This window comes from Adiantum capillus-veneris, chromosome 26, assembly GCF_014529385.1.
Source record: "Adiantum capillus-veneris isolate H3 chromosome 26, ASM1452938v2, whole genome shotgun sequence".
NCBI lineage: Eukaryota > Viridiplantae > Streptophyta > Polypodiopsida > Polypodiales > Pteridaceae > Adiantum > Adiantum capillus-veneris.
In genome coordinates this window covers 53310424-53337059 of record NC_140956.1, presented here as the reverse complement: position 1 = coordinate 53337059, position 26636 = coordinate 53310424, and the positions used below count along the sequence as shown (strand labels likewise).

The following is a 26636-nucleotide window of genomic DNA, read 5'->3' as shown; positions in this document are numbered from 1 at the left end:
TGTAGGGCTGTCCAAGGATTAGATGATATGAAGATGTATACTGTACAAATAAGTTTTGGTCAATCTTTACATCACCTATTGTTACCTTCACACCTGGACATGCTGCATACAATTCATCGGATGAATTGTTTGCCACTTTTACCATCCAGCCATGATCTGTGTCCATCAGCCATTTGCACTTGTTGTAGAGACTCTTTGACATTATGTTTATTTCTGAACCATGGTCAATCAAGGCAACAAATGGCTCTTCAAGATCACCTACCTTGACCAAAGTTTCTGTAGTAGCCCTTGCCCAATGACTTCGTGAATAGTAACTCCTAGGAATATCTTCAACTTCTTCATCATCATTTGAGAAATGCACTTGCTTCACTCTCCCACTAGATTGGTAGCATTCTACCACAGCTCCATCATTCTCCTTATTTTGCAGTTGCATCCCTTGTATCTTTGAGGTTTCCCGTTCAACCTGTGGACGAGAAACTTCAGCAAGGGTTTGCCTTTTCCTCTTGATGATGTCAATGATCTCCTCATGGAATTCACGCTTTGCAATGCCAAGAACTTCTCCCAGAGTAAACTCAATCTTGCTATTCAAGATCCTTTCCTCCAAGACTTTCTTTAAATCTGTAGCAACCTCAATATCAAATTGTAGTTTATCAGTTGGGCCTTTTGTCTTACCTTTCGTTGGCTCTTTCTTCTTTCTTGTTGTAGACTCCTCCATGAGTACTTCAGGTGGAGATGCTCCTTGTTTTGAGGGTGTTTGAGAAGGCATTGAGTCGCTTCTTCCCCCACTTCTAGAAGCTCTTTTTGATGGTCCTTCATCAGCATTCTCACGTCTGCGCTTCTCTTCTACAATTGCCTCATTTTGTTGGCATTTTGTAATGTAGGCATGCACTGACAATGAGTCCACTGGATCATTCCATCCTGTTTCTAGACGTATGCAATCACCTGCTTCATGTAGAATCTCTTTTGTAAGCTTTCCCTTTTTAGCTAATTGCATGACATTTGGCCAAATTTGACCATGATGGTCACTCACCTCTTCATCACAAAAATGTTCAATTTTTACTCCAAAAGTAGCTGCCTCAACTGAAGAGGTGGCATGCTTAGTTGCCATATCTTCAACTAAGGTTTGCATTCCCCACTTCCCAAAGTTAGTTCTCAAGGGTAGACCTGTCTCTCTTAAGTGGATTTTACCATCCTTAAAAAAGACAGCATCTTTTCACAAAGCATCACTAAAATCATCACAATCCCTTCTTACACGGTCTGTACTATCACACCAAATACATCTATTAACAAACCCTTCTTTGGGCTGTTGTCTTTGCCTAGGAAGTGGCCCTGATGGTTGGCCTTTTTCTTCAAGCTTTGCAAACTTCACCTTCAAGTCACGCATTCCCTTCACAAGCTCATCTAGCATGGACTCATCAAACTTAGGAGCAATAAAAGTAAGCTTTACCATTTTGTCAGAAGTTGAGGTGGAAGGACTTGTAGTGTTTACTACCATCTTGTCCCTTCTTCTTTGTTGTTTGGCAAGCAGTGAGACAGCACCTTCAACCTCATTCCAGTCGGTCTTTAGTCCTTGCTCAGCATCTTTATCTTCAAGAAGAAGATCCAAATTTTCTTGAAACTCTTTACCTGCACCTTGTAAGAAAATATATGTCTTCTCTGCATCTAGTGTGGCCCTTTCTGTCCTGGTGAGTTGTGCATAGCGCCGCTCAAATTCCCTAAGTAGCTCTGTTATTGATAGTCCTTGCTTTGGCTTGACTACCCATTCTAAGAATGTTCTTTTGGTCACTCTCTCAGAGTCCTCCATGAAATATTCCTCCTTTAAAGCTACTTTGAGTTCTTCCCAATTTCTCCCATGCCCATCTTTAATTACCCTAACATGCTCTCTAATTTCTGGAGCAACAACTAGCTCAAAGCTTTGAATCATCTCACCTTCTGACATGCGATGCAGCTCCATCTCCTTCACATACTCGCGTAAGTACTTGGTTACATCTTTGCCATTGAACTGATCCATTCTATTGACGACTGCTTGTATGGACTTCGTTGCTGAAATCTCCTTTCTTTCAGTGGCATGTTGTTGTTGCATGAACATTGAAAATGCTTGAAACATTTGCATTGTTGCTAGGTCAAAATGCATACCCTGTTGCTCAACATGATCACCCATGGTTACCCACAAAATCTCACCCTGGCAGTTTCGCGTCGGGTTCACCAAAAATATGTCAAGAAATTTGCGGTCTTGCCAGGAAAGCATTGGGCTTATGGCTGTGAGAGTTTGTGAGAGAACTCAACAAAAACTATATGAAGGAGTTAAACCATAGATGCCATGAAGACTAAGGTTTGGAAAGAAGTGCAATCAAAGAAGACTCACTCTTTCTCTCTTGCACTCACACACACAAAGAAAGAACACAAAAGAGAATGTCAAAACAATACGAAAATGAAAACATCAAGGCTATGGTCATATCGTATCATGGGTAATATGAAGGGTTAATAGATGAGTTAATGGCATTCAATCTTGGCTAACCAAATAGCCTACGAATTGTTCTTTGGAATTGTAGTTTTGTGCTTACCATAATATATATATTTTGTCTAGTGATTGAGATTAATTGTGTGTACAAATCCTCTTGGTTCATAGCAAGATAACTACGCTTACGTCAAAAGAAAAGTTATAGTCTATGAGAGGTAGTATGATGGGATCCGGTGATAGAAGTATTTCATTAAGCCTTTCTGGGCCAAAGAGAAACACTATACGGTGTTGAAAGTGTATTTTACGGCTTATCTATACGTTAATTCTAATAGATCGTACAGAGTGAAAGCGATAGAAATTATCATCATGTGGGTTATTCATCTAGGATATTATGTGAGAAATGTAGATATACAAGAAGTAAAAAGATGAGAAGTTTCCCTCCCAAGCCCTATTCTTGCCCGTAGGCAATAAGGATACTGCGGCGAGAGATGTACCTGTAGAAAAGAGAACCTAGAATTTGCAGAGAGGATGAATTACTAAGAATGAAAGAGATAGGTTTACTTAAGGAGATGAGATTAGATACATATATATATGTTGGATTAGAGATGAAAAAGAAAACAACAAGAAATCAAGAAAACATCAATGTAGAACACATCTTACTTGACAAACCCTTCGGCACCATTATTGATGGAGAGAGAAGAAGAGTGGATAATTTCACTTTGATTGATACACCAAGTGCAAGACCTTCTTTGATTAGAGTTGATCTTCCAAGGTTAGCTTGTTGCAAGAATGGCTAGTCTCCCTCTAGGAGACAGTGTAGGCTTGGGCTTATATTAATGGCTAAGTACAATTAGGCATTACTACTCACTCCCTCAAGAATTCCTCTCATCAATGGCTTGAATGCTTGAGTTCCTTTCAAGGAAGAAGAGGTTCCCTTTTATAGGTGAAGGGAACCCCCAAGGGTTTACACAAGAAGAGAGGAGCCAGTGTGAATAGGAATTGGAAAATTTGGAAATGAGCTGTCCCTGCATGATGTGGGCAGACTGGGGTCCAATATTTTGATCATATCTCCTCAACCATGGCTCCAAATAAAAAAGTAAAAATATGGGCAAAAACTTCAGCTCATTAGCTACAATTTTCATTGTTAAATAATTTTCCAATTCGGATTGGAACCTTGTGTAAAAAATTCATCAAAATAGGGTCCATTTTTGGCAGCAAAAGTCTTCCCGTGGTCCCCTTAGCCTAGACTTTCATTTAATTCCAAAGGACACCTCATGCCATATGAAAGCATGACATTGCTCCTTGACAAAGTTTTGTAATCATGCTTGCAATAATGCATTAAAATAAGTGTATCTTTGAAATCATGCCACCTAGTGTCCCACTAGGATTTGATTCCCTCCTAGTAGCTATTTAAAAAGAAATATAAGAAAAGTATAAAAAATACATAGAATATATATATATTGGAGTTTACCCTAGATATAGGATCTAGCTAGGGTGTGAGATGATAATGAGATAGTAGAAATAAAGAATCAATGCTTTTTGCCCCAAGTTAAAGAGGCGGAGCTATCGAGCTTTTCCCATAGTATTTTCTGATGGTAAAGTAAGGATAGGTTACCCTTGAGAAAAATAATAGGATGAGATAGAAGGCTTATTATTATACTTAAATATGCATATGTACATTATAGGAAAGATAATTATGTATCTAAAAAGTTACAAGATAGATCTTGTAGCATGCGTTCCCACTATGTACGTGTTACAACACAACAACGGGATGATCGTTTCAATGAAGACCTGGTAAAGATTTGAACGCGCGAATACTGCAAGCACAAGCATTCTGAAGTGCAAAAAGCAATAAAGCTTGGGTGGAGCAGACTAGATTGGTTGGCCAAAGAAGATTGGAAGAATGCAAAGAAAGCAGCACGCGAGAATCCTGACAAGTGGAAGCAACAAAAGGAGGCACCAAAGCGCGAGTAGAGGCAGGGAGCTCGCACCACTTGGGGAGCAGTGGGTGGGCATCATTTGAGGCCGATTTTGTAAGTGTTTTCGCATTGCTCTTTAAGTTTGATAGTTTAGGGTTTAGGGGTTTTTAAATGGATTCTTTGTATGTTTTGAACAGTGGTTGATGACAGGACGTGACCCCACACTGTACGAGCGCGAGTACGTAGGCAAGAAGGGCTTAAACGTCCTGATGGACATTCTGAGTTTTCATGGCGGCATGGTTAGTATTAGGGTTTACTCTTTTCTATTTGTTGTATTGTTTTGTAAATTATATGTTTATACTTACAGAAAGCTGTCTTATTGCTTTTTTTTTTTGCAAAATCCGACAGATACGCCGCTTGGACGCGATGAGACGTCTGATTAGACGACATCAGTCTAGTTGTAGCTAGATAGCATTTTCTTCCTTTTGTCATAGCATATGTATCATGAGATGACGTGTATACATCTTTTTGTAACTATTGGAAAACCATGTATATTTTCTCAATAATGACAATGGTGTTGTAACTATTACATTTGCAAAGCTTAACAATCAAGTTATTTTTCCTATGATGTGTACAATTGTCATTGATTTACTTTTGTCAATTTTGTATCTTTATTCTGCAAACAATACTATGGATGATGGAGTTAATGGTTATATTGTCTTGTGGGTGACTACTTTGGGTCTATACCTAAGCTTGCACTTTCTTTCAAAGGTGAATCTGGGCTTATCTTGGATTCATTTAGGTTTACTCTATTATTGAAACTTCAATATGGTTGATTGCCCTGCCACCAAAAAAATTTACTCTCGGGAGTCACTATATAAGGCTCTTCAACATCGCTATAAGCCTCGCTATAGGTAGCCTGTAAGTGTCGCTATAACCGTCGCTATATAGTGAGGGCGATAGCGACGCATATAGCGACGTGTATAGCAACGCTCATAGCGACGTTTCCATATTGACGCTTTTAGCGACACTCTTAGTGACGCCCGAGAGTATAAAAACCCAATGTATTTCCGTCGTTAAAAACGCACACAACCTCTTGTAGTGAAAGCATATAAAAAGTTTAAATAAAACCAAATCATATGCATACTTGGAGGTTGAACATAGTCTTCACTTACCCATAATCAAATGCACATGACCAAATCTCCTACTTGAAACAACTTAGGAACAATAATTGAGATATAAGTGAAAAATCAAGTAGTAGTACCTTGGTTAAAATCTTGTAATATCAAACCCCTTGGTTAGACTCTGTATGAAAACTGCTCAAACTAGCAGCCAACGATGACCAACACAGTCTACCGTGTTTGATATTGATTGGAATCAGCTTGGAAAGTTGAAATTTTCCACTACCTCTTGGCAGATTGCGGACTTCTTTCCTTGAAACAATTGTGATGGGATCAAACTACGATCATCAACACTTATGGAGTGATTACATATTAGCTACACCATTAAAATACCACTCCTAGAGACATAATCATTGTTGCAACTAAGCTACCAATATTCTCAAGTTGAAATCTTATTCACAACTTTTTTTTAATAAAAACTATACCCCAGAAACACACGTTATACAAGGGGTACTAAATAGTGCACCCTGAATAGTGCACCCCCCGAGATTAGTCACTACTACGAATGAATGACTCCAAATATGAAAATGGGTTTCCATTCAAATCAACATAACTAACAAGTTCTAAAAGGTGATGGGAAAGGGAGTTAATCATAGCTTAATTACACTTCAATCATGACAAAATCATGGCAATCATACTAGGGGTATGTTAGTTCAACGAGCTAAAACATTCGAGCTACAAATGACGAGCTTCCATATAACGATCTTATCTATTTATGGATTTCCATTAAAAATATACATGTTGAAAAGGTTGTTTGCAGGATTGTGTAGATGGTATTATTGCATAACTACATAACTTTAGCAATGAACATAAGAAAGTATACATTGACACTTGTCAAAAAAACATGATATCCCATGCAAGCAGTGTTCAAATTTCACACACTAATTATAATATCCAACCCAAATTTGTGGGCATTTAAGTAAGCTAAACAAATATCAATGATGATAGATAAAATTCCAATGCTCAATACCAAAACTATACCATTTATGCAATGAAAGCTGGCATACATGCATTAATAATAATGTGAAATATAAGTAGCAAGACCAAAGGAAATCACAATCTCCATTACCAAAGCCTAAATTACACAATGTCCATTACCAAAAATATTATACATTAATAATAATGTGAAATATAAGTAGCAAGACCAAAGGAAATCATAGTGTCCGTTACCAAAGCCTGAATTACACAATGTGCATAATGAAATATTTCACCAACCATATACTTGCCATTAAGTCAAATAGAAATACTACACCAAACATATACTTGTCATTATGTTGAATAAAAATACTATACCAACCACATACTTGCCATAAAGACAAATATAAATAGCAAATTCCAAATGCATCTACAATGTCCAATATAAAACATGACCTCTAATCAATCTAAGAGAATGAGTTCTACCGTAGCCCGAGCAAGTGTGAGCGAGCATACAAGAACCCGAGCGAATATCTATGATGGTGTTGTTGTCAATGCATATGGCCTAACAACAAAACTATGCAAAACACAATATTAGTTTCTTTTAAAAAATGGATATAGTTTCCTTTGTACATGGATCAATATTTCAAAACAAACCAATAGCCATTTAAGGCACCACACATGAGCATTTGAAATTCTAACCAAATTGTTCCAAAGAGTAAATACTTCTCATCCAGGACTCAAAACATTAGAACATCAACTCAAAAGTTTTCATCAAAACATGACAAGAACCATATGAAAATAACAAGACATCAATTTCAATTCTAACATCAATGCTACAAATTTCTCAATTCTTATGATTAGTCACATTCATTGTCGATGTAGACTTTCCCCCTCCAATGTATTGTCAATGCATATGACCTAACAATAAAACAAAGAAAACATAATGCTAGTTTTGAAAAAAATTGGACAGAGCTTCCTTTGTACATGGATCAATATTTCAAAACAAACCCATTAGCCATTTAAGGCGCCTCACAGGAGGATTTGAAATTCTAACCAAATTGTTCCAAAGAGTAAATACTTCTCATCCACGACTCAAAACATTGGAACATCAACTCAAAAGTTTCCATCAAAACATGATGAGAACCATATGAAAATAACAAGACATGAATTTCAATTCTAACATCAATGCTACAAATTTCTCAATTCTTATGATTAGTCACATTCATTGTCGATGTAGACTTTCCCCCTCTAATGCATTGTCAATGCATATGACCTAACAAGAAAACAAAGAAAAACATAATACTAGTTTTTGAAAAAATTTGGACAGAGCTTCCTTTATACATAGATCAATATTTCAAAACAAACCCATTAGCCACTTAAGGCACCTCATAGGAGGATTTTAAATTCTAACCAAATTGTTTCAAAGAGTGAATACTTATCATCCACGACTTAAAACATTAGAACATCGACTCAAAAGTTTCCATCCAAACATGACGAGAACCATATGCTACAAATCCCTCAATTCTCACACTCATCATCGATGTAGACATTCCGTCTCCGACGTGTCTCACATATTTCAGAATCGTATCGCATGTCCGCTTCCATGCTCCGAGTCGTCTCCTCTGCGTAGACCAGCATGGAACTTCCAGACATGCGATGGCATATCACCCTCATCATCAATATCTAAGGAGGTGGAGGGGTCCTCTCTGCTCCGCTTTCTACGACGGAGTAATGGTAGCACATATCCTGAAATCAATGGCTCATCAATGTTGAGCGCAACACATGTCCGTCTTGATCCCACACAAGCCGCCAGTGCAGGGGCTGTACTACATCCAAGCTCCAAGCAAATACCTCCACACCGACAAAGGAGCTCCATAAAGCATGCAACAAAAGAATGGCTCCGCTGCAATCCACCTCGCAATGGCTCGCTTGATGATGATCTAGCTTGAGAGAGCTCCGGAACATGATGCATCATAAAAGAATCCGATGACTGCATGCCAAGGCGAGAAAATAGGATAGTGCTCTCTGCTACAAAGCACGGTGGACACATACCTACTCGATGAACCATAAATAGCACAGAGCAAAGACACTGTAACAAAAGAGGCATAGTTAAAGAAAGCAACAACATAGATAACTGGAGTATTAATACAAAGCAAGTATGTCACCTCAATAGGACCACCAAAACTCTCAAAATGACCATAGGCTCCATGATGGATTACTACAATACGTCGATGAACAACCATCCCTGCAACACGACAAAAACTCTCCACCCACCCAATGGCCTCTCCTGTTCAAAGCATTAATTATTATAAACACTTACAATGATTATTACTATCTTATGGCATGATCATAAACAAAAGGATCTCACCCGCCGTAGACACCATGATTAGAGGCCAGCCTGAATCTGCTAGTGTCGAGAATGCCAAATGAACTCCAACACGTACATGATCCTCACTACAAATGTCCCAGTGAGGTAGAGTAGAGGAGCCTACTAGAGACCCACCAAAGGGGAGATCCAAAGAAAATGAAATCAGCAGCCCATGGAACGGCTCTCCCCCCGCGCGTATATAGCGTAGCCTCCCAACGTGCCCGTGAAAGATGCTCATGTACAGGGATCCATATGGGATTCCGGACTCTCGCTCTGAAGTCTGCAGCAATGGAAATGTAGTCCCCCACTATGGCCATGCACCGTGTGTCACCAAAACTAGATATGTTTTGTAGTGGAGACTCCACAAGATAAACAAATGAGATAGTCTTCCTAGCCATGACGGTGCCAGAAGACACTGGAGCATCACAACAAGATAAAATTAGTCATTTATGAAGCATATATTTGGAAAGCATTAACAAAATTTTATAAGACACACCAAGCATTGAGCCCACATGCTCCTCTACGATCGTATCCACAAATGTTTTCTTTTCCTTTTGAGAGTTGCGTGCATCTTAAACAAAACATTTTAAGTCAAAATACTACTACTTATGGTTGTTTGGCATGCCAAAGAGTGAAACATACCTGCATGTCTCTCCTCTAGTCTATCTGTTGGTGGATTTTGTATCACAGCATCCCTCGACATCGTGTCATGCAGCTCTCTTTCACGACCAAGAACATGTCCTTTTTCCATATCTATCCACCATGGACAATTCTCAATCTCCCATGCACTCAAGGTGTGCATACTAGAGGGGTGCATGCATGTGTCTTGAGTAGCCATTTGAGTCCACTGTCTTGCCAAAAAAGACATGGCAGGTAATACATTCTTGGATACCAAAAACATAAGGAGTCTACAATGAACAGCTAACAAGTTACATGAAGCTCATCACATAAACATAACAAATTAATAAAATTGCAATTAATAAATTGTTCAACTGAAAGACAAACGTTGTGATGCCATTCGTAATGTATCTACCTTCTTCAATGCCTGCTTCTCCACATCCTTCGTCTTTGCTCCAAGAGACACTTCAATTGGAAACAAAAAGGTCCTGGCTTCAAATTTTATCTCCTCAAAATAGAATGTGAGGGTAGAGTCATGTGGCAAAGGCACAACGCCAGGCACATCCATAAGATCTGACACAATTTGAAATGCCCTTTCAAAGACTCGTGCCAAAAAACCCTCTCTATGAAGCCACCTACAATCCCAAAAAGAGGGAGAGAAAAAAAGACAGTACAACAAATTTAAGATTAATTATCCGCGATAATCTTACATGCGGAAGACGTGATCTCCTTTCTTAAGACCATATGCACCCCTTGTAATCTTGTCCGCTTCAAGCAAAGAAATCCAATGAATCTTGTTTTGAACGGGAGCATCTTGTAGTGTTATTAAGTTCAATTTCTTCAATGTAGCCCAGCTATCATTACCCCATTTCAGAGACAAAACCCTTGCTAGCCAATCCGTCCCAAGGTTGGGATCCACAATGTTAAGTAACTACAATATGAGTATAAAAATGACAATTCCTCTAATTACATATTGTACCATTCGCCGCAAATAAAGAGTAGATGCAAACAAATAAAGTACCTTCCCAATACGATCTTGATATTTGTGTGTGATCTCTTGGTGAATTCTCTCCTCTTCCTTTTTGAAGTCTTCGTCAGACAAAACATGCTTCACATTCGACATTCTCTTCTCTTTCTCTTTTGTCATTTGAATCTAAAATCCAAAATAAGCAAGATTATATTAATAATCACGTATACCAATGACAAAAGAAAGCATTTAATTTGATTCATACATCATAGACCAATCTACCAAGGTAACGTCGAGTGAGCGGATACCAAGGCTCGGAACCTTTGGCATACTTTTTTCGTACGGTGGCAATAAGATTTTGATCTTTTTTGGGTAAACCGTTCAAGTACATCACATGATCCGCCGCACAAATGTGTGCAGTATTAACGATCTCATCACGAAGATGAGTGGCAACCAGAGCATGAGTATTCATGCTACATTGATATATCATGTTAGCATTCAAATATAAGATAACTTAAATACTAGCAAAGTTGAACAAGCGAAACCTTACAAGTTCATTCTTTGCAAACTACTTAGCAACGCAATCTCAGGCACTTTGGTAGGATCTATGATAGTGCACAAAACACGACAATGCTTCTCCTTCGAAGTGGAAAACCTTTCTTTAATTGCCTCTGTCCATGCCACAGTACAATGATTCCCTTCCCAAACATAGAACATTTGATTGACAAGATCTTGAAACTTTGGTTTCTTTTTCACTTCACATCCGAATTCATCATTGATCTCGTTCCATAGAGATCCCCATGTTGCTTTGATCTCATCTTGAGTACACACTTTAAACAAAATCCAAAGAATGTGAACAATGGAAAAAAGACAGAAAGTATTGACATACCTGTCACAAGGCTCTCCTCTCTTTTGCATGTCAATAAAAAGACAATAAAAGCTCCTTTTTTTGGCATATAGCCTTCTTTTGCGAAGGAAAACTTCAACCCACTAAGATCGTCTCTCAACCCTCTCACCCTTGCATATGGAATCAATCTGCACAAGGGAATAGAGGGACAATCAAAGAAACTAAATATACGTGTGCTCTCAAGCATATCTGCTCCCCTATGCATGAAGATTTTTTGTTCATCCTCCATTTTTGTGACTGCACTAACCTCGTCCCTTATCTCCCATGGTACTATCTGCAACCCATCCTCCTCAGGGGCTTGTGTCTCATCTATCTCATGTAAAGATCCCTGCCCCATGTCCATAGATAGAATCTCCTCTTCTTGTGTTTCTAGCTCCTCTATCATGATAGTAGCTGAAATAGAAGAGACTTAGTCACTAATGTCCACCTGGTCATAAGAGATTTGGTCACTACTCCTCCCTCTCCGGGCACGACCACAGGATCTAGGGCTGATCCAACATAAATAAACAATTCAACATTTTTAGTAACCTTCAAAAAGAAATCAGTTGTTGATGGAAACACATAATGAAACATAAAGTATTGTTATGGAATAAAAAAATGTAACAAAATTTAATTTAGAGCACTATTTCAAATACTATGCATAGCCCATGAGATACCTCTCCAGCAGATTTTAGAAACCAAGTCTATCTAATTATTCCAACATTATTAAAAAATGTAAAAAATTCATAAGAATATTTAATTGTAGATATTTAAAACTTTGAAACACCTGGCAAGAGGATGCCCTCTTCGATTAGATGTACCATTTTTTCCTGCCATCAATTGCCCTTGTTGTGAATTGACCTACACAAGTCAAAGCTAAACTTTAAACTTGCAGACATGGCATAAGTAGCAAAAAAAAATAAAAAATGCACAATCTCTATTTGGTTGGACATAATGATACATCATTTAACACCATTCAGTGGGAAGAAATTGGCTAAGCAAGCCAACCACGAAAAAATTTCAAGCCAGTTGGATAGGGCCACGCGCCGGCGTTCGATCATTGCGACAACCCGCAAAGAGTAAATGTTTAGAAATTAGGTCACTTTTTACACAATTTTTTCCTCTATTTTAGGTTGGAATTTCTCCTTTTTCCCTTGTGCTCAGCAGTAATTTTGGAACTTTTTTCCGAACACTTGAGGCTCTCTCTCTCTCTCTCTCTCTCTCTCTCTCTCTCTCTCCCTCTATTAACAAAAGCACACAACAATAGTGCATCAGTATATCTTTAAATTTTCCCTTGTATTTAATTGTTACCAGTATGTATGTGAGCTTTTGACAATTTAAGTTTCGCATTTCAATTATCATTTTTCACACAAAATATGCATGCATTCCCATATATTTGGAAAAAAAGTCGAGATCACTTAGCTCTATTAATTGTAGCTCCTTTTCTCGTGATATCCATGCATAGTTGCAATACCAAGATCATTTCCAAAGCTCTGATACCACTGCTACAAATGGAGAACGCGTGGCCCTGCAAAATAGAAAAACATAGCATGTTGCAAGCCATACATTGACAAAATTGAATACCTGGCAACCATCCTTGCACATATTCCACACCATACGCGACATAGAGAGACATAGAGTGAGAGAGAGTAGAAGAGCACGTGCAGATGCACCTCCTAGAGTGGAGTGCTACACCGGCACGGCGAGAGAAAAGAGAGGAGAGGAGAGAAGAATAGACACGAGCACTGGGTGCAATCTCCCCCCGTGCAAGAGTGACCATTTCCCTCTTGCACGTATTTGATTTATAGATTTCTTGAATGGTCAAAGTGAGTACAAACTGGCCAGTCGATCATAAATGGCCAAAGCTCATAAAGAGCACTTAAATCATAAAATGCACATAAACTGTATATCCTTTCGCATAGTTTAATAACTATTGTTGCTTTTTCCACCTGTCAACTGCAATAAATAGGTAAATATCAATTCCATTACAATAAGAATCATTACCTCGTATATCTCTAGCAGTTATAAGCTTTGGTCTTCCCGTTTTTGTAGGTAGTTACTCCTATTGCACCTTCTTGGCCTCTAAAATTCTTCTTTGTTGTTCTTGCACTTGTCTTAGTGTATCTTAATCCATATTTCCAATTGACCCCGAGTCTGATCTACACTCTCCCTTCTGATGCTTTGCATATGCATCATTTTCTTCCTCAATACATCATCCTTTTGTCATGTCAACCCACCATGGACAATGCTTTCTTTCACAATCACTAAGAAGAATACACTCGACAACTTTCTATCCTCTCTAAAAATAGTGGAAGTATACATGCAAAATGATGGAGGTGAAATCATTGGCCATGCCTTACAAATATGTGGAAGATTGTGTATTTTATTGCTACTCAACAAGGATAGGAGAAACCTTCAAAGAAAGACATTGAAACTTAAATTACATTTATTACTATCATAAACAATCGACTTGTTTTAGAAAACCAAATTTACATATCTATAACCAACTCTTAGGGAAACATTTGGTAGATCAACTTGCTTGATTGCTGGACTTTCCATTGTCTCCTGCTTTGCAAGAGGCTCAAAAAGAGTATCCCTATATCAAAACAAAATATCATTGAAATACTCTGTCAAAGTCGGATGTTCTAGTAAAGTCAGTTGCTCTCCCCCAATATTTTTGTCAACCACTTGAAGAGGCATTCTTGAGGCTTCCATCAGTAGTTACTCCATCCACACCTCTTTTGCACACCATCTTATGAAATCATATCACCTCCAAGAATACCATAAGAACTTTTCAAATTATCATCCATACCAAGCAAAGCAAGCATAGAAAGCTTCTTATCTTGAGAGCATGCTGCAACTAAAATTTGATACAATTTATCCAGTGTGATCTTCTTAGTCGTATCAAACATTGGAAAACCCCAAAGAACGTCAAACCAAGATTTTCCCAAGCTTGGATTGACAATACACAACATCTGCAATTATGATATTATTATTATCATAGTATAAATGTCAATCATGATAGCGTTAAAAATCACTCCATAAAAACTTACTCTATGAATCTTTCGCACAACTTTTTGGTCACTGCCTTTCTAATCAACATTCGCTTGTGCTCTTGCTCCTTTTTTGGTAGTCCACTTGGAATATTTTTTTCCTCTTTCTTTGTACACTCTTTTTGTAGCTTGCCTAATTTTAGAAGCATATATCAATAGAATAAGATAAAATCAATTCAGTTTACAAGACCATCAAATCAACTTAAGACACTCATCAAAAACACCATTCAAGCAAGAAAATATTGTGTAAGAGGATACCAACTTTATGACCTCCCAAATCTTCATTCACGCGCATAGGCATCTTCTCAATTTGTGTGAAATCCACCATAAATCATCAACATTGCACAAGCAAAGAGTACTAGTGTATTGCAAATAGTCTCGTAAACTTGTGAGAACAATGGCATTCTCATTCATTTTGCAATAAGGTTCACCATTTAAAATGAGAACATCAGATTTTTAAGTCATAATATTTTGAAGAGAAGGAGAACTTACAAATTGAATCTCTGAAGAAACAGCCAAAAGTTCGACTTCATCTTTTGGTTCAGGATCAATGAATTCAAATTTGATTCTAACATATCTCTCTTTATCTCTAGACCATACTTCTTTTATAAATCCAAGATGTCGTTGGATGATTTTCTTCCCAAATGTAGAACATATTTCCAGAAAAACAAGCAAATTGGATCTCCCTCAATTTCTTTTTCAAACTCCTCATTGACCGAATGCCAATGCTTGTCCATGTGAGCATAATTTCAACATCCACAGATTAGTTGTGCCATCGGGTAGATGTAAAGAAAGAATGAAAATACCTTTAATGGGCACATATCCTTCATGAGTAAAAGCCCTTTTCAGATCACAAAGGTCTGGTCTCAATTCTCGCACCCTTGTGTTAATAAGACTACGACATGAAGTATCTCAGGAACTGGCTCACCCCTATGCATAGTAAGTGCCTTCAAAACGTCTGAGCCCAAAGGTTTCTCAATGATAGCACGCACATGGTCATCCACATGCTCAAGATCTTGGATTTGGGTTTCACCTTCAGCCTCCATAGCTACCACTTTCTCAATTCTTTGAACTTTTCGTGGCCTTCTTTGATTTAGGTTAAGCACTTGAACTGGCTACTCTCTTCCCCTTTTTTTTTTGGCTACCTACACGGGTCATTCTGATACCTACCAAAAATATCCTAACCATCAATATCTTAAACCATATATATGACATAGTAATATGCATTAACAATTATATACATTGCATTATAGCAATTTTTTTTAAAAAAATCACATTATGATATGAACATTGGAACAGAGATCCATCCTCCCATAATTGTGACATCCATTCAATTTTGTTGGCAAAATACATCATAAGTTTGAAAAGCAAGAGACTTCCAAATGCATATTAAAATTCATCCCATCAACTTTCCTTAAAAACACATAATTAGTTGGTAAGCATTGCCATGCCTAATAACATCTCTATCCATATTGGTGTGTAATAAAAAATCCATCACTACATACATCTCCATTAGAACCGATAGTTCCAAAGCTATACAAGGTTCTAATAAGTGCTGCTCCTGAAGCATCAAGATGCTAATGGAATGAGCCACAAGTAAACATAGCATGGCTTAATCAAAAGCATGGCTATGAGCCAGTTGTAAGGGTGGGCAAAGCAAGATATATATGGATGGAGGGAGAGAGAGAGAGAGAGAGAGAGAGAGAGAGAGAGAGAGAGAGAGAGAGAGAGAGAGAGAGAGAGAGAGAGAGAGAGAGAGAGAGAGAGAGAGGATCTTGGAAGTTGGATTTAAGATAAGGGAGTTTTCTTTATCTTTGTAGACAATCAAGCAAGGAATGGGACCTTATATACAAATGATACTCAATTTTGCTAGCGAAATATCTATATAAGAGATAATTTCACAAATCTTGTGCATCTCAATATATCATAGATCTTTAACATTTCACATACATATAAATACTAGGTAACTCGCAAATCTAAGGCATCCATTGAATTTTGATGGAAAAAGATGAAGGAAAAAATCACCTTGAAAGCAGCTATAAGATTAATCACCCCATTTTTTACAAGTACTTATAATTAGTTTTCACATTTATGAACATTGAACATTTAAAGGATTCAATATCACGCCCCTGCAATCCTAAAATCATCAAGCCACTTTAAAAAGCAATTGAAGAGCACTACTTGTGTTATTTGATGAGCAGCCGATGGTTTCACATCCAATTCCGTTGGCAAAATTCAGCAAAAGACAACCCCCTAGAGTGGTTGGAAAATATAACACAAATATGGTTGGCAAGCCTCAATTATAATTTTGTTGGTTTACAATAGAATAAATGCATCTTTTAGTTGACATCATTAGTTGGTATTCGTTGGCAAAATCTAGCATTCGATAGGCTTTTGGCCTCATTGGTTGAAGGCCTTATATGCTATAGTGGGGGCCGGCGAGAAGCTGAGTGAGAGCAAGTGGGGATTTAGCGACTTGTCTACTTTTTGTAGGCTTTAGCGATAGGTCTGGTTTTTGTAGGTCTTGTCTGATTTTTTCACGTAAGTTTAATTAACACTGGCATGGTAAAATACTTAGTAGTGAGTGGCTTCAGCATCAGATCTCCCCAATTGCAGGCATCGAATATAACTTTGCTAGCAAAATTCAAGAGTGGATGTGCTTTAGAAGACACTTAGAGCCATTTCGCTGACAAAATTCACGGCTTCAACCGACAGTCATTTTGCTAGGGTTTCAGACGATACTCATAGCCATTTTGCTGATGAAATTTAACCACATATTGAACTTCAGTATTGAGTTAGAGTATCGCAGTCTCAAACATCCCAACTTTCCCGACTTGCTATATCTTGAGCTCAGATTCTATGCAAATCTTGGCACCGTAATAACTACAGTGTACACATGTTCGCTTGCATATCTATGCTAAGTTTTTTGTTTTCTATGCCCACTTATTCATTCTCTCTCTCTCTCTCTATCTCTCTCTCTCTCTCTCTCTCTCTCTCTCTCTCTCTCTCTCTCTCTCTCTCTCTATTCATGATAATTCCCCTAATTCCTCTTTTTATTTCATGCACAAACAATTCTGAGCGTCCATTTTCATCCTTTAAATAACTCCCCCTCGTTATTATGCCCATTTATTCATGATTACCCCTTCTTTATTATGCCCACTTATTCCTCATTATATCTATCTACTCATGATAGCTTCCTATTTATGGAGACTCCCCTGTTTATTTCAAACAAAAAGATATAAGCGCGGATTTTTCATATTTTAACTACACAAGTCGTTACCTGCCTCCATTGAATCTTCTCTCAAACGGCAGAGATACTCAAATGGCATGTATTAAGGATTCCAATGGTTTGCAACTCAATGTTGAGTGTCTTCAGTCTTGCAGCCGGCGGTCGATATATGCGTCAGAATATCCGTCGATATGTGCGTGGAAGTATCGACGCAGTATATATCGACGGCCATACCTTTCCACACGTATATCGGCGGATATTACCACGAGTATATCGACGCAAATTTCGAGGCAAAAAATTGAGGGAAAAAAAAGGGAAACCCGCGCGCAGGCGGCCGTTTTCGCCTGCGACGCGCTCAGATCTCTTGTCCGAAACCTGCTGTGCAGTATTATGAAACCCCCCCCCCCCCCCCCTCCCCCCCCCCCCCAACCTCTCTCTCTCTCTCTACATCGTGCGTGTGTGTGTGTGTGTAGGAAAGAGAGAGAGAGAGAGAGAGAGAGAGAGAGAGAGAGAGAGAGAGAGAAATGTGTGTGTGTGTGTGTGTGTAGGTAATCAAAGAGAGAGAGAGAGAGAGAGAGAGAGAGAGAGAGAGAGAGAGAGAGAGAGAGAGAGAGAGAGAGAAAATGTATGCGTAGGAAATTAAAATTAAAGAAAGAGAAATTAAAGAGAGAAATGAAAATGAAATGAAATGAAATGTTATATTAATGTCTTCAAAAGGCTAAAGTGACCTATGAGACCAGAAAGTTACAATGTGGTGGATCTGATACAAAGTCAGAGTAACAAGATGACAAAATGACAAAATAAAATATTATGGAATCCTAAACTACTGGGTGTGGACTAAGCAGCTAAAAATAGCTAGCTGGGATAGGTACATCATAGGAGATTCAGCATCGGTCGCTGGCGGATCTCATCAATCTCCTCCATGGTCAGTAGTCGGACCAGGCGTTGTGCATGTCGAGCCAAAGTGACCTGGATCCTCTGATGCAGTCTCTGTCGATGTTGTGTAGTCCTCTGCAGTCGTGGGCGTCTGCATCTCCCTAGCTTAGTCGCTCGTTCGATCAGTATGCCTCTGGTGTAAAGCGACGAGCTCTGTTGTGGTAGAGAGGGAGAAAGAGAGAGATGTTCGTATAAATTAGAGAGAGAGAGAGAGAGAGAGAGAGAGAAATAAAGAGTGATATATATATATATATATATATATATATATATATAGAGAGAGAGAGAGAGAGAGAGAGAGAGAGAGGGAATTAGAGAGAGAGAGAGAGAGAGAGAGATAGAGATAGGAAAATAGAGAGAGAGAAAGAGATAGAGAAGAGAGAGAGATAGATAGATAGATAGATTTTATTATCGTCCTCGGAGGTCAAATATGACCTATGGGACCAAAGTTACATGTGATGTAGTATGTGTATGGCTGATGAGTGACTCTCGATGCTCCAAAATTGTAGTGATGAGAGTCGCAATGGAGAGCCCACACTTTGGCTGGGAGAGGAAAGTGTGTAGGTCTAAGTTATGGCTGAAAATGTGAGAGAAGCAAGTTCGGATGTGATCAAAATCTGAGCACTCTAGTAGTGTGTGGTACTCAGACTCTCGAACTTGCAGTGAGCATAATGTGCACAATCGATTTGACTCTTCTCCATTGCCCCTACGCCCTATCTCGCATCGAAGGAAATGGGAGCTAAGCCGAATTGCTGCGATAGTGCGTATCGTGGACAAGGGAATAGGCTCAAGCATGTAAGTGTGAGTACGGTTTCCTCTCTCAGCGAAGAACATGGTTTTGTAGTTGGGGGCAATATAGGTGGTGTAATGTATGAAGCGTGACCCACCGGATTTCTCCCAAGCCGTAATACATTGGCATTGTAGAAAAGCTTCATTCACTTGAGAGTCAATTGAAGCATCATGTAGCAAGTGTAATGCATCCCATCTCCCAAACCACTTCTTTATGTCTTGCATCCATCCCGTGCTCAAGATCTTGCTTTTATGCGTCTTTTGAACTTTTTTGCTTGCTTCCCATGCAATTGTAGGAAGTCGATGTGAGAGGTTTTGACGCATCTTCATCATGTACTCCACAATTACCCTTTCCATGCCCATAACCTCAATTGGAAGAGATCCCGACTCAAGAAGTAAGAGCATATATGGTGTTTGTGTCTTAACTTGGAGAAAGTTTGTAAGAAAACGCTTTTGGACATTCTCAAACTCTTTCCAAGTAGACTTTGAGATGCTCCCGCCCCACACTTCAACTCCATAAAGAAGAACCGGTGTCACCAATGCATCAAAAAGATACTTCTTGAGAATCCAACACTTAATGTTTCCCGCATTACACATGTTCTCAAATGCATAATATGCTCTCTTTCCCGCTTCCAAACGACGCATAGCACATTCATGCCACTTGTGATTGGATGGAACCTCAAGGCCAAGGTACTTAAAGCTCTCAACAACTTCAAGTGTCTCGTTGTTGTACACAATGCATGGCTTCTCCTTATGGTTGGTTTTCACAAGCATAACCTTTGTTTTGGATTCATTTACAATCAGCCCACTATGCAAGCAAAAGTTCTCAAGGACAACCATAAGCTTTTGTGCATCTTCTAAAGTGTGTGCTAGAAGCACTACATCATCCGCATACAACAAAAGCATGATTACCGCATTGCAAATAGTGACCTCTTCAATGCCTTCTTCTTGCATAAAGTCAAGTACCATTTGTTCCAATTGATCGATGCATAGACCAAAGAGAGTTGGTGACAATGGAAATCCTTGTTTAACCCCAATAGTGCTTACAAAAATTTCCGAAATTTCTCTTCCCATGCGCAATTGACAAATCACCTTCTCATAGATTCGAGAAACCGCAAGCATAAACTCCCTTGGCACTTGGAGTTCTTCCATCCTTCTCCACAAATTGTTACGTGGAATCATATCAAAGGCTTTCTTAAAGTCCACAAAACAACAATACAATTGCTTGCCTTTCAACCAACTTTCCTCCATGAGAACACGAAGAGTGACAAGATGATCAATGGTGCTATGGCATCGACGAAAACCCGCTTGTCCCTTTGCACGCTTGTCATTCTCTTCAGCCCAATCACTCAATTTCATCTCCATTATGCACCCAAACAACTTTGCCATAAGAGACCCAATCATTATAGTCCGGTAGTTGCTTACATTCTTTACATCCCCTCCTTTATGCAAAGGCTTAACCCAATTAGTACTCCAATCATAAGGCATACCATGTTGAAGTGCAAGGTTGAACATATCACACATCCACTCATGGGTAAAATCTCCCGTCCATTTGATCATCTCCGGCTTCATACCTTGAAGATCTCCCGCTTTGCGAGTGGCCAACTTTTCAAGCCCACCGCATACATCCTCAATAGTAAAAAAAGACGGCATACATGGGAGTGAACCATAAAATGGCATTTTTTCAGTATTTTCTTGCTCATATAATTGCCTACAATGTGTGTACATATCCACTAGACTCAAGTTACCAAAATTCTCAATCCGCTTGCCTCTCAAGTTTCTCCAAAATCTTCCATATGCATGTGCCTTTTCTTGGACTTGAAATTCTTGTTGCTTTTCTTCCCATCTTCTTCTCTTCTTTTGAATCAATGCCTTGTATGTATGCAAATGACTTTGATAGTTGTTTTTGTCCATAGTTGCATCAAGCTTTATCAAGGACTTTCGAGCATCTTGACATTTTTTATAAAACCACCTTTTGCGTGATCTATCTTTGTTGATACCATGGAGATGATTTATGGCAAAGCATTCTTCCGCACAAGAACAAATAGCTTTCTTGAAAGCTTCCCATTTAGTTTCCAATGGTGCATCACATTGCAGCTTTGTCATCCATAATTTTTGTCAACCATTTCAATGTACATTGGTGCCCGTTTGGAATCCATACATAGAGAGAGAGAGAGAAAGAGAGTGATATATATATATATATATATATATAGAGAGAGAGAGAGAGAGAGAGAGAGAGAGAGATAGGGAAGTGGAGAGCGAGACAGAGAGAGAGATAGGGAAATAGAGAGAGAGAGAGAGAGAGAGAGAGAGAGAGAGAGAGAGAGAGGAAAATAGAGAGTGAGAGCGAGAGAAAGAGAAAGAGAGATAGCGAGAGCGAGAGCGAGAGATAGGGTACGTAGAGAGAGAGAGAGAGAGAGAGAGAGAGAGAGAGAGAAAGAGAGATAGTGAGAGCGAGATCGAGAGACAGAGAGAGAGAGAGAGAGAGAAAGAGAGATAGCGAGAGCGAGATCGAGAGAGAAAGAACGAGAGATAGGGTACGTAGAGAGAGAGAGTGAGAGAGAGAGAGAGAGAGAGAGAGAGAAATAGAGAGATAGAGAGTGATATATATATATATATATATATATATATATAGAGAGAGAGAGAGAGAAGAGAGAGAGAGAGAGAGAGAGAGAGGGAAGTAGAGGGAATAGAGAGAGAGAGAGAGAGAGAGAGAGAGAGAGAGAGAGAGAGAGAGAGAAAGAGAGATAGTGAGAGCGAGAGCGAGAGACAGAGAGAGAGAAAGAGAGATAGCGAGAGCGAGATCGAGAGAGAAAGAACGAGAGATAGGGTACGTAGAGAGAGAGAGAGAGAGAGAGAGAGAGAGAGAGAGAGAGAGAGAGAGGGAGAGAGAAATAGAGAGATAGAGAGTGATATATATATATATATAGAGAGAGAGAGAGAGAGAGAAAGATAGATAGATAGATAGATAGTTCTATTATTGTCCTGGGAGGTCAAATATGACCTATGGGACCAAATGAACATGTCACGTGGTGTGAGTGGAGTTCATAAGTGACTCTCGATGCTCAAAAATGGCTGAAATGAGCGTCGCAATAGAGAGTCCACATCGTGGTTGGGAGAGGAAGGTATGTAGGGAGAGCTCATGGCTGAATATATGGGGAAAAGAGGACCTAATGTGGTCAAAAGCTGAGCACTCAAGTAGTGTGTGGTACTCACTCTCTCGCACTTGACGAGGGCATAAGGTGCAAAGTCGATGACACTCCTCGCCAGTGCCCCAACGTCCTGTCTCGCAGCGTAGAGAATGGGAGCTAAGACGAATGGAGGCAATGGTGCGGATCGCACTCAACGGGATGGGCTCAAGGATGTAGGAATGGGTTCGGTTACCTCGTTCCGAGAAGAAGAGAGATTTGTAGTTTGGGGCAACGTGTGTGGTGTAATGGCTGAAGCGAGAACCTCCGGATTTCTCCCAAGCCATGATACATTGGCGTTGTAAGAAGGCCTCATTAACTTGGGAGTCGATCGACGCATCCTTGACCAAGTGACATGCATCCCATCTTCCAAACCATTTCTTGATATCAAGAATCCACCCCGAACTTAGTATTTTGCTCTTGCATGTCTTTTGAACCTTTTGACTTGCTTCATATGCGATTCTAGGAAGTCGATGCAAAGGGCTACGTTGTGTCTTACGCATGTACTCCACAACCCTTTCCATGCCCAAGACCTCAATGGGAAGCGATCCGGACTCAAGAAGTAAGAGCATGTAGGGTGTTTGTGTCTTGACTTGGAGAAAGTTGGTGAGAAAACGCTTTTGGACATTCTCAAACTCTTTCCAAGTAGACTTCCCGATGCTTCCACCCCACACCTCCACTCCATAAAGAAGCACCGGTGTCACCAATGTGTCAAAGAGGTACTTTTTGAGAGCCCAACACTTGATCTCTCCTGCATTGCACATGTTCTCAAATGCATAATAAGCCCTCTTTCCGGCTTCCAAGCGACGCATTGCACAATCCTTCCATTTATGATTGGATGGAACCTCAAGGCCAAGGTACTTGAAGTGATCTACCACTTCAAGTTTCTCATTGTTGTATACAATGCATGGATTTTCGTCATTGAGGGTCTTTACAAGCATAACCTTGGTTTTGGATCCATTCACGATCAGCCCGCTATGTAGGCAAAAGCGTTCCAAGACACTCATAAGCTTTTGTGCATCTTCTAAGGTATGTGCCAAGAGCACTACATCATCGGCATAAAGCAAAAGCATGATCACCGCATTTCCAATCTTAACCTCTTCTATGCCTTCTTGCTGCATAAAATCAAGAACCATGTATTCCAATTCATCAATGAGTAGCCCAAAGAGGGTTGGGGAAAGTGGGCATCCTTGTTTGACACCAATAGTGCTTGCAAAAAATTCTGAAATTCCATCTCCCATACGTAATCGACATATCACTTTTTGGTAGATGCGAAAGACTGCATGCATAAATTCTCTCGGCACTTGAAGGCTTTGCATACGTCTCCAAAGATTTCCTCGTGGTACCATGTCAAAAGCTTTCTTGAAATCCACAAAACAACAATACAACTTTTTTCCTTTCAATCGAGACGCTTCCATAAGAACTCGAAGAGTGACAAGGTGATCAATAGTGCTATGATGCTTTCGAAAACCTGCTTGGCCAAGCGCACGTTTGCCATTCTTTTCAGCCCATTCACTTATCTTCATCTCCATGATACATCCAAATAACTTTGCCATCAAAGAACCAACCATTATAGTGCGATAGTTGTTCACATTGTTTACATCTCCTCCTTTGTGCAAAGGTTTGATCCAATTTGCACTCCAATCATGAGGCATGCCATACTGAAGTGCAAGGTTAAACATATCGCATATCCAATATCGTGTTTTCTTGCTTGTCCATTTAATCATTTCAGCCTTGACACCTTGAAGGTCACCTGCCTTGCGAGTAGCAAGTTTCTCAAGCGCGCGGCATACATCTTCAAAGGTAAAGAAGGGAGACATAAATGGAAGGGAGCTACAACCCTCCATCTTATCAACATTGGGTTGCTCATAGAGGTTCTTACAATGCATATACATATCCTCAAGAGTCAAGTCACCAAAGCTCTCAACGCGCTTGCCTTTTAGATTTTGCCAAAACTTGCCACATGCATGTGCTTTCTCTTGTGCTAAAAGAAGTTGTTTTTCGACTTCCCACCTTCTCCTCTTCTTTTGAACAAGTGCTTTGTATGTGTGTGAACATTCCAAGTAAACTTCCTTGTCTTTGATTGCATCCAATCTTAGCAAGTGTTTTCGGGCTTGACTACATTCCATGTCAAACCATTTCTTCTTGGTGCTACCCTTCTTAGACCTTTTGCAAGACATGTGTTTCGCCGAAAAGCATTCCTTCGCACAAGAGAAAATTACTTCTTTGAAAACTTTCCACTTGCATTCTAATGTTGGGCTCCCTTGATGCTCTATCATGCTTAACATTTGGTCCACCATATCAGCATATATAAGTGCTCGTTTGAAGTCTAGATGTAGGTACAAATGATTCACATCATGATTGGAGGCTACATGCTCGGGCCGTTTACCACACTTGAGGTCAATACATAACATCCTATGATCCGATTCCGGATTCCATTCACCAAGTGTAAAGCTTTGTATGCATTCTAGAGTGGCTTCTGAGAACAACATATAGTCAATCACGCTAGCACCATTGTGCTTTCTACATGTAAAGTCATTGGTGCCTTGCCATAGAGATACACCATTTGCAATGAGCATTCCGGTACTATTGCACATATGTAGAAGTGACTTTCCATAGTGATCCACTTATTTTGCATCATTAGAACTTCGATTATACATGTATGAGTCATCCACTCGTCTTGATACATGCGGCATGTCGACTTGTTGTGTGTCGTGTTGTAACATATTTGTGCGAGCATTCATGTCTCCAAAAACAATGACTTCACCTTGATCCTTGTAATGAGCAATGTCTTCCTCTAGTTCAACAAAGGGCTGATCTCTATCCATATTCAAGCGAGCATAAAAGTTGGAGTCATAGTGAGGAATGTAGCAGCCGGCCACAAACATGACTTGACCATTTGGTGGGCTGATTTTCAGCCATAAGTAGCGTTTATACTTATCTTCTTTGACAATGGAAACATCTTTCAAACCCTTTTTGGTCATACATGCTACGCCTCCTTGGCCTCTTCGTTGCTTTGCATTTTTGGCCCACATCAAAGAATGTACATCGTATTTGTCAAATCCAAGAATTCGTTGCGCATCATGCTCCCATGTTTCGACAAGAAGTATCACATCGGAGTCATTGGTAAGCTCATCAATGCCAATTCCCGCATTCCATGGATACCCATTACAATTCCAAAAGCTTATTCGCAAGCGTGAGTTGGTCTCATAGATCATGTGTCCCTATTTGTTGGGTAGACTTGCATCCTCCTCAAGTGCCTTTTCTTCTTGAGATGATACCTTAACCTTCTTGCTTCTTTCCTCGTATGCTTTGCGACGTACATTTTGTTGCATAAGAGTGCGATCCTCATATACATTACAACCCGTTCCTTTGAGGTAGATCCAACCATTGTCAAGGATGATCTTTCTTTTTACCTCATCAGCCATGGTACATACAATAGGTCTTTCTCCCGAGCGAGGGACTCCTTGTTTTCCAACTCGATGTGCACCATAAGCCATGATTCCTGACATGCCAAAGTGTGTAGCAAAAAACTCTTCAATAGCAACCGCAAGAGATTGGGGTGTTTCCATGCTTTCCTCCTTGATTCCACGAATGACGATGTTCTTTGAGCGTTTTTGTCGTTCTTGCAATTCTTGAGTGTCCACATTCTCTACATTCTTTGCTTGGACAACGGCTTGCGTGATAGGAGATGTAGAAACCACATTATCCTTACATATATCAGCCCATGATTTGGATGCATTTCTCATCTCACATACATCATGTCGTATTGTATCTATCGTTTCCTCTTTCAATACATGATCACTCTCAACTTTGCTCAAGCGCTCTTTCACTACATTCATGTCCACAAGAGAGCGTTTACATTCTTGAACTTCATTCTCAAGATGCATCAAGCGTGTTGTTTGCATTTCAAGAACCTTCTTGAGGTGCTCATTCTCCACAACGAGAACTCTTAAAGTACCATTCTCCATTGCAAGTGCGCGCAACTCTTCACCTTGCTTGTTGACGGTTTCTTGTAACTAGATCAAGTAAGCCATGATCATTGCTTCCGTTGTTGTAGACGATGTGGTTGGATTAGCATCCAAATTCCTTGGAGATTTTGCATCATTCTCCATGGCGAGTGTGG

The 26636-nt window shown here is 39.6% G+C and overlaps 1 protein-coding gene and 1 pseudogene across 1 annotated transcript; both read right to left on the bottom strand.

Moving 5' to 3' along the window:
- Positions 1-8055: 8055 nt before the first annotated feature.
- On the bottom strand, positions 8056-12935 carry LOC147423464 (uncharacterized). The gene is made up of 15 exons (XM_086501485.1): positions 12903-12935; positions 12793-12846; positions 12140-12179; positions 11767-11827; positions 11322-11341; positions 10983-11250; positions 10811-10831; positions 10698-10710; positions 10487-10618; positions 10176-10396; positions 9841-10088; positions 9490-9768; positions 9344-9418; positions 9208-9262; positions 8056-8197 (listed from the first exon to the last, which is right to left on the bottom strand). The coding sequence occupies exons 1-15, from the start codon at positions 12933-12935 to the stop codon at positions 8056-8058; spliced, it is 1662 nt and encodes a 553-aa protein (XP_086357611.1).
- Positions 12936-13248: 313 nt separating this feature from the next.
- On the bottom strand, positions 13249-14657 carry LOC147423463 (uncharacterized; annotated as a pseudogene).
- Positions 14658-26636: the final 11979 nt, after the last annotated feature.